The sequence below is a fragment of the Pseudorasbora parva genome, chromosome 23, assembly GCF_024679245.1.
Source record: "Pseudorasbora parva isolate DD20220531a chromosome 23, ASM2467924v1, whole genome shotgun sequence".
Lineage (NCBI taxonomy): Eukaryota > Metazoa > Chordata > Actinopteri > Cypriniformes > Gobionidae > Pseudorasbora > Pseudorasbora parva.
Genome location: NC_090194.1, coordinates 4,511,921 through 4,524,498, shown reverse-complemented (window position 1 = coordinate 4,524,498; position 12,578 = coordinate 4,511,921). Strand labels below are relative to the sequence as shown.

Genomic DNA, 12,578 nt, shown 5'->3' with positions numbered 1-12,578 from the left:
TTCTTAACTTGAGAACGTTGTTGTTTCCTGTTAAAAGGACTGTCCTGTAATGGCTTTTTTGGGCGCCATTCTTAAGAGACTCAAAAACTGCTATATTTATCATAGTAACTATATTAAGGATGGCTAATTAGAAAAGGGCAAATTTCAATGTAAACATTGGTCAAACTAATTATAGGTTTATGTAAACAAAACAGAGCGCCTCAGCAAACTCAGTCAATATCTATTAGCTGAAGCATGTTTCGATGTTATTATGAAGCCATTGTTAATTTGATTTCTTAATCCACTTAGAAAAGTTAAGCGTAAATAGATCAACACCACATTACATATTTGAAACTCATTTATTTTACAAACAAACCTTTTTATATTACAGCCTTTATAAGTCAGTCCAATTTAATGGAAAAAAAAATGCGTCCACAGAATTCACATCTGTAGTTTGCGTAGACTACTTTATTAAGTGTCTAGTTTTAAGTACTTCAAAAACTTTGTAACAATTTTGTTGTTACATTGCTAAATAACAAAAGTGTTTCATAGCCAATATGACCATAACTTAAAAATTATTTAATAGGCAGCAAGGAAAATGTACAACCTTGCATTTATTCAAGCCAAAATCTCAAATTATAATGATGCTTTTAAAGACAACATGGTTTTCAGAAGTGCTAATTACATGAAATCACGATAAATGTAAAAGTTAATTAAATAATGTTATAATGAGATCAACAGAATTTGGCATATAGTAACAATCTCCAATTTCTCAGACTTAAAGCCTATTTCTCTGCGTACCCTTCGGTTTTCATGTCATTGAGCCCCAAGTCTTCATTCTGCTCAAAGGTCCTGGTGTACTTTTCAATCTTCAATTCCGGATCTGGATCTGGGGCATAAACATTCTGCAAAAAGGAGTCGGGTTATTAGCCTTCACATAACAAGAACAAGATATAATCATCCAAATATTTTAAATCACACAATTGAAGACATTAAAGTGCCACTATTATGTTTTTTCAAATATTCCCTTTCACGCAGCTCAGAAACACATCCTGTAAATATGAATAATTATTGATGTATATATGTAAGTTTCCGACTAACTCATGTTATGACTGTCTTACTGAAACTCTTCTGCTCATCAGCTGTGGGCCTCTATTACCTAAATCTCTGTGTATTAATACAGATCGTCTGTCGTTCGTACTACTGTGAGTAAAGATAAAGGATGGAGCCAGATTTATGATCCATCAGTCATTGACGTTAGTGCTGGGCTCACGTATGCGCTGTTATTGATACAGTTCCCGCATGTGCACCGCAACAAATCAGAAACACACACATGGGTTTGTTGATGGACACACACTTGTTAATGCTGATGGTGAGGAATTACAGCTCAACATCTCATAATGAACCTCAAAATGAGTAGCGTATCTCTGAGAAACGTTCTGCGATGGAGGTTCGGGTTGAATAACTAGTGTTTTTTGACCTTTGATGCATGTAAAACTGTTGTAGGAAACGCCAAATAAAAAAAATATCATAATAGTGGCACTTTAGGCTTAACCATAGGATATCTTAAGATCTTTTAAAGAAAACAATGTTTAAAAAAAAAATATTTTTTTACTGGCCTCACCTGAAGATAACTATTGCCTGTCGGATCATCCAGGATGATATGCACATCCATTTCCCCCGCAATTATCTACAAAACATTTTTGCAAACACATTAACTTATTGACAATTCTTGACAAATTTACATATTAAAAAAAAATATATATTCTCTTTATATAATTTATTTAAAAAAGTATACATTTAATAAGCCTATAATTAACAATTTTCAAAAATTATAAATGTGTTTCTTTTTAGACCCCATATTGAGAATATTGCCATTGCATTTAACAGTAAGGAACATTAATAGAAATGTTAGTAACATCGTTCAAACCTTGTCAATCTTTTGTCCAAAAAGCTGCAGTTTCTCTGCTCTGTCCGCTGTAAAGCTGTCTCCACACATGAAGGGGTTTTTTGAAACAATCTAAAATAAGCATAAAAGCACCAAATAAGCATAAGAGAGGCTGTTTGTTGATGATAACCAAAGCTGTTAGCTGGGCTTTGATTCGTACCAGATCTTTGATGTCTTTGAGGAGTCCTTCGAGCGTAGTGAACTTCCCTCCGAGAGCCGCCATCCCCAAATCAAACTCCAGCTCGGGGATCAACACGCTACATGTCTCTGACTGTTACACACACACACACAACACTCGTGAATGATGAACCACTAAAGCATGCTCACAGTGTCAGCAAGTAAGAAGAGTTACAAAATAATGTTACATTTCATTTAAATAATTTTAAAAGCATCAGGCACCATCTGACTCAATCAGCTGCATTACTTTTTGTTCATACGTTGATTCTCCCTCATTTGTCGTACTGTGTAACAACTTGGTCACAGGCAGGTGCGACTACACTTAAAGCTGTGTACTCTCTTCATAAATAAATCTTGAAAGTACTAGACAAAAAACCAAGGGATTATCACTATTGTACCATATTGAGTAAGTTTAATAACTTTGTATTTTACACTGATGTATGCCTGATGTATAGAATTATCAATAATCTTGCTCCTCCTCCTCTTAGGGGATGCCTGGCAGATAACGGTAGTGCCGGAAGGACTAGAGCTTCTGTGAGGGGAGATTTGGTACCACAGTTTAGAAAAACAGCCTTTGGTCATAAAGCTTTTTCAGTTAGAGCAGTGAGGATATGGAATTTCTTACCTATAAACATCAGAAATATTGACAGCTTCAACATTTTTAAAATTAAGCTTAAGCAGTGGCTACTATTAGAACAAATTTGCAACCATTAATGACTGTTTGTAAATTCCTTGTTTTATAAATTGCATCATGGATATGTAGGTTATAGTGATGTTGTATGTGCATGTTATTTTATTTGTTTACCTACCCAGGGACAGCAGATGTAAATTAGCTGTTAGCTAACTCTGGTGCAATTACTATTAATTGTGCATTGTCCCTGTAAAAATAAACAATAAAATAATATGGCTTCAAACCCACCTTCAGCAGGTCTCTGGACATATCTGAAGGGTCTGTTACATGGAGAGTTATTCTGGTTCCCAGCTCTTCTGTGGCTCCTCCTGATTTCACCTATTTAATGATGTCAATGATGAATTCCAGAACAGAACACATCAGCAAAAAAATGTAAGAAAAATGTAAAATACACAAATGTATAGTATGCTTTATTATTCAAACCTCATTGGTGCGATGTCCACAGCTGTCGCAGTTAGTGGCCATTATAATGACCTCTTTAAAGTGTGGAATTTCTGCAGTAGGGTTAAAGAGACTAATAAACTGTTTTCTTTAAATTATGACCCACAACTGTTAGACTTCATGTCTGTTTTATTGGTGGTGGTGGTGGTGGTGGGGGGGGGGGGGGGGGGTCCATGACACTTTACTGCACAGATCTGATCTTTTGGCCAAATCCATTTTTTTGCCATTTATCCCTTTTTACACGACTAGCATCTGATATCGGTTTACATTAATCCCAGGCTAAAATTATTTTATTGGTGATCACTTTACAATGTGACATGATTGGCCCTATGGTTTTGAATGGCCGTAATAAAATTATTTTGTAATTCTCAATGTGTGACTATGACTATTTGACAGCATGGCTAAAGTGTCATGGATGTTTGACTGAATGAATATAGAACCAGAAAACACCTCATATTTATTTGTTATTTTATCTATGGGGAAATAAAAGGGGCTTTCACACAAGAGGAACAATTTCATAGCTCCTAGAAGTAATTGTGGAAGTACCTTTTTTGGTGTGTTCGCATTGTAGGAACTAGGAACGATTTTAGTTCCAGGAACTCTTTTTGGGGGAATTAAATTCTCCACAACTTCAGAGTATGGTTTAATCAATAAGAACTACCAGTGACGTATGCCAATCATGCATATCATTATGATTATAGTGAAGGGAACACCACTGATTAAAGTGATTATCGCTCAAGCGGCAAAACATGATTATGTATTTCTGCTCAGCTCATGACATTGGGCATCAGCCACACGGCAAACGTGAATACTTTTTCATATAAGGTCTACTTTTTGTATTAAAGTTCTATCTAATAACGTATTAGACAGGACTGTTAAACAGATCGTTAACTAGTGAAGACGGAATATGTGAGCACTGTGTGCTCAGGCTCTGGCGTTCTCAGTGAAAACAACCAGCACCGCTTGCGCTACATCAATTCATATTGGCGGTGCAATTAAAACCAGGAAAATTACTCTATAGGAATATTTTGTTCTCTGGGAACCAACCTGGTGGCCAGTTCCTAGAACTACCATGCGGGAAAGTCCCTAAAGTAGTGTGGTAACTAAGATTACATTTATCAGAATGACTAGGTTGAAAACCAGCTTCTATACTTCTGAATGAAGCATCATAAAAAAAAAAGAATAAAAAAATTCCTCTTCCTCCCTATTTTTCCCCATTTCCCTCCCTATTCTGGTTTTTGCTACTCTGAGTAATATCCAAATCTTTGTATGTAGGGCATTTTTTGCGTTCTTCGCCTCTTCATGACAGATCGCTTCCTGTACTCCTCAGTTGTAAGTCGCTTTGGATAAAAGCATCTGCTAAATGCATAAATGTAAATGAATGTCTAAGTTTCAGTGCGAGCTCATACAGGCACGTCTGCTTCATAATACGACTGGTCTTTGTGGCCTTGCTTTATTGAGGTATTTTGGAATTCAAAGGGGAATCGGATAGACGTGTTAGACAGAGGTCAGCTGTCAAGATATCGGATATGTATCTGATTTGAAACCACATTTGAAAGTGGATCAGAATGCAAGGAAAACAAATCAGATCTTCAAATCAGATCAGATAGCTTCTTTATTTTTTCTTTTACTTGTCTTCAGTCAGCTTGAGATTTTTTTTTTACATTTTATCTTTTACTTGTATTTTTTTGTGATATCAAAAATGGTGACAAGTATTGTATTTTCATATTGTCATCAATTATTGCTTAAAGCACAAATATTTATATTGTGATGATGTATTTCATTATAGTGAAATAAAATGACGCATATCGTGATATATACGATTTGTCACATCGCCCACCCTTACCTTGGTACTATCATTTATTGAACAACAATTTTCTCTGCATTAAAATAAATTTGTAAAGCAGAACATAAAATTAAAAAAACGATGGAAATCGACATAAAAAGCCTGTTATCCAGTTAGCAATTTAACACACAAAGATTCATTTGAAAATGCATGTCGTTTGCTTGCGTGCTTTAAAGGATACGGACAAGCTTCATGTTTGTATTGGCTGGAGCGTTGCATTCTGGGCAGTTAGTGTTAAACACTAACACCTCATTTCTCATTGTGTCTAAATCATCACCTGGTTTTTCATCTTGTTCTTCCTCTACCTAAAAAAAAGAGATGGTAGAAGCTGAAGAAACTGCGATCTTGCAGTTCTGCACACACAGGTGTCGTCAACAGCAGAACAGATGTTTCTCACCTCTATTCCTAGCGCAGCGTTGTGTTCAGCTGTCCTGTTGTAATATGTTACAGAGAGTGCCGTGTCTTTCTGAGGCGCAAACGGGTTCTCAATAAAACTATTCCCTGATGGATCATCAATAACCTGCAGACAGAAGACAATGCGGCATTCATTCGTTTGTGATAATACGGTTTAATATTTGTCGATTGCATAGTGCAGTTTGCCATCACAAAACGTACTATTGTGAATTCCTCTTCAACTTCTTTAAGTTTTTTCAGCCTCTGGATGAATTCATCTATTTTTTCAGCAACAACTGGATCTGTTGCCTGCAATGTGGAGAGGAACACAAACAGAACTCTTTATAAATATATAGGAACATTAACAGAACACTTTATAATACATAGAGACAAATATCCTCTATATAAAACAGAACGCTTTGAATACATACTTCACACCTGATGAAGATATAGAATAAACAAGGCTATTAAAAAAATATTTAATCTGAGGTGCACAGATAAAACACACACCTTTCTAACAGATTGGTCTTGTTCTAAACCCGCCACTGCTCTGTCCAGAAGGCCCTCAATTGTTGACAAGCCTAACCCATCAGAAAGAAGAAAAAACGTAATTATTGATAAACATGCAAACATTATTTATTATATTACAATTTACACAGGCTGTAATTGGATTTAAGTCTAAACAACAGACTTGTACTTCAGTTAAAGAGCAAAAAGAAAAATACATAACCTACAGCCCTTCTGTGTGAAAGGAGGAATTTCAAAATCAAGTTGTGGAATTCTGGTGGACGCGCTGTCAGTCTTCACAACCTCTCGATTCATGTCCTGCACAAAAGAAAAAACTACTTTTAAATCTGACTACATTGCATGCCACCCACCCACAGCTATGATACTCTGATTTAGAGATCCGCACCCATCACATTACAATTATTCAAATTCTCGATAATGAACATTTATTTAAAGCAAAAGCTCTTCTTTGGTGAAAATACAGTTCTTTAATAGTAGGGCTGGGCAATTTTTCGATTAATCATTTTTTAAAATCTGGTCGATTCAGAATTGATTTTCAAAGGCCACGAATCGATTTTTTTCCATATTTATTTCCGCTTACATTGAACATAAGATTAACGTATATCTAATTACTGGTCTTCTCCACTAGATGTCACCCATTTTCCTTGCATGATCTTACAAAGACGCGAGAGGCGCACATCATTTATCCATTCAGTGTTTAAATGGCAGCTTCCGGTGCGTTGTCGCCTTTTATAATGCTGAGGTGAAATGCTGTAGTAATACTAAAAATCTGCGGAACCATTTGATGTGACAATACACACACAGCCAAGCACACCCGCTAAAAATAGATCACATACACGCGAATGCTTGCCTTACATTAGGATCAAACTTCAGCAGTCACTTAAGCACGTACGAAAGACTAAAAAAATAATGAGCGCGTTTCTCTGGTATGAAAAGTAAATGCACACATGACGAACGGCAAAATAGAAAGAAAAGCTTGTCGTGTACTGAAAATTGCTAAAAAAAAATCATCCAATATCCTTTTTATGTTTTAGAATAAATATTTCAAAACATCCATAAAATACTTTATAATAGATAACTCAGATAACTTTATAATAAAGTTCCATCAAAATTGTATTTAACAATTGTATGGATTTGAAATATAGAGATGCGTTCTGTTTTAATGTACTAAGGTGTACCTAAAATAAAAATCGCCACTTATGTTCACTGTTCTTTTTAATAAATACCTATAGTATTTGTATTAAATCTATATTAATACGAGTTGAATCGAGAATCAAAATGATTTGAGGGCTTGTGAATCGAAATCGGAACATCTGAATCGATACCCAGCCCTATTTAATAGCCTAAACCAGAGGTCGCTAAGCTACACAGAAGGTGCTCACTGCAGAGCAAATGGGTGGAGCATACATCTAGCTCCTCCTCACTAGATCTCCAGCAAGGAGTAGCAAATATAATTTGGGCTTAATGGGTGGAGCTAGAATATTCAACCCACAACTCTATCCCTCCACCCCATTGGACCTCCAGAGAGGAGGGGCTGGATGCCTCTGCAGTGAGTACCACTTGAAACTACGGGCTAGATTTAATAAACAGGGCAACTTTGCATCAAAGTGCAATTCCAAAAAAGCAAATGGGGGTGGGCAGTTCTCCACGTGATCTACTGACCACGCACAAATGAAAGCATACAGACGCAGCTGGACCATTTAAATAAAGACCAACACAATCTACCAGTTAGTCTAGACGTGCTTTTTGGGGGGGCGGTAAATAACCGTAATGGAGTAACGGAGCCTTTTATGCATTGTCGTGTTTCTTTATAAATAAACAATGGACAAATTGAGTCTTTAAACGCCTCAGATCTAAAGGTATTCACTGTCAAAGTGACTCAAAAAAGAATGGGATGCTAACAGCAGGTGATGGCTTGGTTATCAATGGCCGATCCTACAGGTGGAACGCTTTCCGAGTGCTAGATTACCCCCTTGAGTAAATCACCTTACATGATTAATTTCAATGCTCTCCTCCCATAAATTTTGCAACTGAAAGGGAAACTCTTACAAATGCATATGCAATAAGGTCAGGTGCAAAAATAACTGTCCACGCCTTTTCAGCACTAATTTTTCACTGCGTGTCTTTAATAAATCCTGACAGTAGTTTTTTATCATCAAAAGACGGTTTGCGCTGGTGCAAGCTGATAGTAAATCTGGCCCTATATGGCACGCAAGCAAAAGCGAGAGAGGTGCATGCATTTCATTCAGATGAAGTATATCTCATACACAGATCTACATTTTGAGTTTTTCCTTTATCATAGTAACACAGCTTGTTTTAGGAGTTAGGAGCTATAAACATAATAAAAGCTTGAGATTTAAATTACGCAAGTCAATGAAAGCACAAGCACACACACGTTACTGACAGCTTACAGCTTGTTCCACTATTTGGGGGTGAAAATAAAGCTACTGATACATATTCATAGATATTAATGCTGGTCGCTTCATGCGCTTCAAGCAGCTCAGTGTGTAAACTGTCTGGTGAAAGGGGGGATTCTGATATATATATATATATATATAACTAATTACATTTATAATCAAAGCCTTAATATTTATTCTCCTATAAATCATTTTAAAAATGATATTTTTAGTTATTATTTTGCTTATTCTGACTGATAAAACACTGATTGTTTCTTGTTTGATATGAAATATGGATTTGTCTTTAATTTTGATGATATTTGATTCATTTCAAATTTCCTTTTACTGAAACACCAAAGAATGAAGATGAATATTGCCTGTAATACTGTCTGTACTCTCACTGAGAGAAACCACGTTATCAGTATGCTTTGGGAAAGTTTCTGGTCAGAACTGGAGCTTAATCAGCTCCAACCTTGGACAGACTGTGTATCTTTGTATGTGTACAATATTCTGTGTTATAGATCAGTGTTGAGAAAAATGGGCATCCTAAGACTTGTTGTTCTGCTGGCGCCTGCTCTAGAACTGGAAGGTCACTACGTGCCTAATTCCAGGGTGAAGGCTTCAACACGTGATCTATAGAAACGTGTATCTGATTAACTGACGATATGTGGAAATTTACCATGACTGTGCATTTTCTCAGAGCCAATCAGAATCATCCACCTTGCAATAACGACGTGGATAGACCTTGAAAACAGTTTAACTGTTGGGACAATTGTACATTTATGCATGCATTTGGCAGACGCTTTTATCCAAAGCGACTTACATTGCATTCAAGGTACACATTTTTACATTATTGTCAGTTCTTGCTCTCCCTGGGAATCGAACCCATGACCTTGGCGTTGCTAGACCATGCTCTACTGGTTGAGCTACAGGAAAGCCAAATTATATGTATGGCATGACGAGAGGGATAGAGACGGCAAAACTCCTAGTGAAACTCGAAGCTGACTTCTGCTTATGAAACTGCAAACTATTATTCAGTAAATGTTTATTTTAATTAATTTCACTCCTGACTCTTGGTCTTACGTTAACACTACTTGTCTTGGGTCAACATTGGTTTAGCGGTTAATGAGCAACCTGACACGCAAACTGTCACAAATGAAACTTAAACGCTCAGCTTTGCATCCTAAAGCTCAATACAAATGAAGCCCATCCTGATGCTTTTACATTAATTTGACCATGTTAAAACATCATAGAGTGGTGCAGGTATATCATCACTTTGTAGGCAGACTGGCATTTAACATCCCACTGGTTCCCTCGACCAAAACCAATTTTCCAATAGGCGTTTGAATTGTTGCAAAAAAACCAAAACAAAAAAAACACGCTCCGGAAATCACAAAAAGCGTATGATACTTGCAGGTACCAGACGGACAGAATTTTCATGAATTCTGAAGCCGCAGTTGCCAGAAGTAAAAAGCTGAAGTTAGGCTATAAACGAACAGTCCCACAAACACAACGACATCGTAACTAAGCTCCCAACAACTTTTTCCGTTATCATCTAAATGTTTTCCCAGAGCGTTTGAGCTAGAATAGTTTACATGAGCAAAACGAGGCTCATATAAACTCATGATGAGGTTACCTGCATGGCTTTGGTTACAAAGTAGTTTGTGACGTAAGAAACACCAGCGATGAGAAAATACTCAGCAATGCTGTTGACTTGTGAATTTGCACATGGTTTGTTTGTAAGCATATTTTTAAAAACACCACACAAACAAATTAAAATCTAGATTTTCACCACATGGGGTGATATCTCATGTGGGGTTTTTCTTTGTGTTTTCTATTATCTGATCACTAGGAGGTGCTCTAGGCATGTTTTCTTTGATCGGTTTAGATGTACGTTGTTGTGGAAAACTAAAAGACTGACGCACTTACTTGAGTTTAGACGTTACCGTGAAATGGATCTTTATTAAAATCAACACATTAATGATTTCTCTCTCATTCACCCGTAATATTTGAAATGTTTATAATTACTTGACCCGCCCGGACATCACTAATCAATAATAACTAACAGTTATACGAATCAATACTAATATTTAAACATCAGCTTAAGGTCCAAGTGAACAGCCCGTAACGTTACCTGTTTGGTCTTGACCTGTAAGATGTACTGGATGCCCTGCTCTTGTATGCGGCCAGCGGACTGGATCTCTGTGTTGGTCCAGTTGCAATGTGGACATGTGAAGGAGCTGATGATGATTTCTTTGAAGAAAGGGATCTTAGTAAGCAGAAGACGTGTGCTTCCCTGGACAGGTCATACAATTGAAATTAATTAAATGTATTAATCTGTTAAAATGTATTACTTGATATATGCATTACCTAATACTAATAATAAATAACCGGTATATGTACATACATTTTTATAACAGTTCATGCACAAACTCTCAATCACTGTAGGTTGATGATCTTCATCGTCTGCATTAATGTCCTTAAAAACGCTGCCGCGGACGCGCTCCTCCTCTATAACTGACATCTTGTCAGGTACTTTAGGTTAAATGTATATAAACGGACTGTTTGTCTGGTAGAATTGGTTATTAATGAGTGTGGTTCTGCTAGAAGTTTCCAGCAGCTTTCGCAGTTCGCACGTTTCTAATATCCTCATGTGTGCGGAATCACCACCGGGTCACCGTCACGTGTCAAAATAAAAGTCTCGACTACATATATTTTGTTAGCTAGTGCATCCATTAATGTCATTGCTCATTACATGATATCTTGTAGATATCATGTATTTATAATAAATGCAAACTCGTCTTTAATCGTGAACACAATACAGCAATAACGGTTATACAGTTGCTGGATAAATTAAAATACTTTCACATTCACAATAACATCCAGGATTTGTGGAGCATTGTTAATTAATGCTGGTCTCAAAAACACCTTAGCAACTCATAACTGCACATAATGTAATAATGTTCTCGAAATGTAGCTTGAGCTAATAATGCAATAACAATTTTTACATTATGAGAAATGCATTACATTATAAACTCACCCAAACACGTCATTTTTCATTTTTGTAATAGTTTTTAAAATATAAGCAAATATTAATATTCCCTTACAGTACATTTTTAAAAGTCTAAAGGCAGTCTTGATCTACCTGCGAAATGCAACATTTAAATATTCATATAATTATATTATTATTATTATTATTAAACAAATCAATGGTATTTTTAAAAATGTACTGTAAAGCAATAGCAATGCTTTACATTTAATAAACATATAATAATAAATTAGGATGGAATTAGCTGTAGCTAAATCTGGTGTGAAGCATCTTTTCTCTTGTAAGATTAATGTACTTGCACATGGTCCATGTCAAACAAATAATAAACATAAACATAAAAGTTATCCTGAATTTTCAAAAAAAAAAAAAAAAAATCATATGAATCATCTAATCAAGTGTGACCAACCAACACTACAAAATACATTAAAATAAACAAGCACTAAATAATGCGGCCCCACCAAGTTTTTGAAACTGTTATTTTGCTGTCATTGGTGGTTGCTTCCACTAGATGGCGCTCCATCAGCTTCTGTCTCTGCCTCATGCCTTCAGTGTAAACCATGGGCCAATTCTATTTTTTTACAGTCTGTGGATTCTATTAATACACACATTTTTAATTCTCAGTGGCCCCCGAAAGACACTTTTTTGTTTAAATGTATGTTTTGTTTAAATGTATTCACATGGTTCCTGTGCAGTGGACTTTATTTTGATCACCCATGCCAGAACATGATCTATATTTACTCATAGCAAACCAGCATTGTGTAAACCGGCACTCGGTGGCAGAAAATATCTGACTCTCTATATTGTAACAATGTAGAATATCTATTATTAAAGAACAGATAAAGTAACAGGTTACGCAATTAGGCTATGTCTGTAACAATACTTAATTGTGTGTGAGAGAGACGTAATAACGTATGATTTGCACTCTTGGTGTATGAAAATGGGGAAGTGTTTTTGTTTTTTGCCTGGTGGTGAAATGGTCAGTGGGTAGTGTGAATTTGGTCATGTGTTTGTTTTTTTCCCTTACGAACCTAATAAAGACCTTCCTGTGCCTGTGTTTTTATCTATTCTAGCAGACAGTGACGACACTTTAGTGACGCTGTCAGGGGGCTGTCATAGAAATTAAAATATCT

General features: G+C 36.2%; 1 protein-coding gene across 1 annotated transcript; it reads right to left on the bottom strand.

Moving 5' to 3' along the window:
- Window positions 1-319: 319 nt before the first annotated feature.
- zpr1 (ZPR1 zinc finger) lies at window positions 320-11,061 on the bottom strand. The gene is made up of 13 exons (XM_067432747.1): window positions 10,807-11,061; window positions 10,534-10,695; window positions 6,210-6,300; window positions 5,986-6,056; window positions 5,698-5,784; window positions 5,480-5,602; window positions 5,264-5,387; window positions 3,219-3,289; window positions 3,024-3,113; window positions 2,088-2,198; window positions 1,910-1,999; window positions 1,604-1,669; window positions 320-884 (listed from the first exon to the last, which is right to left on the bottom strand). The coding sequence occupies exons 1-13, from the start codon at window positions 10,921-10,923 to the stop codon at window positions 765-767; spliced, it is 1,323 nt and encodes a 440-aa protein (XP_067288848.1). The 5' UTR covers window positions 10,924-11,061; the 3' UTR covers window positions 320-764.
- Window positions 11,062-12,578: the final 1,517 nt, after the last annotated feature.

Excerpts from the sequence above, each read along its gene's own strand:
- zpr1 (XM_067432747.1), bottom strand. The coding sequence starts at position 10,923 with ATGTCAGTTATAGAGGAGGAGCGCGTCCGCGGCAGCGTTTTTAAGGAC. Across the intron at positions 3,290-5,263 it reads TACAAACATGAAGCTTGTCC|AAATTCCACACTTTAAAGAG; the intron begins GTATCCTTTAAA and ends ACCCTACTGCAG. Across the intron at positions 3,114-3,218 it reads GTGGACATCGCACCAATGAG|GTGAAATCAGGAGGAGCCAC; the intron begins GTTTGAATAATA and ends ATCATTAAATAG.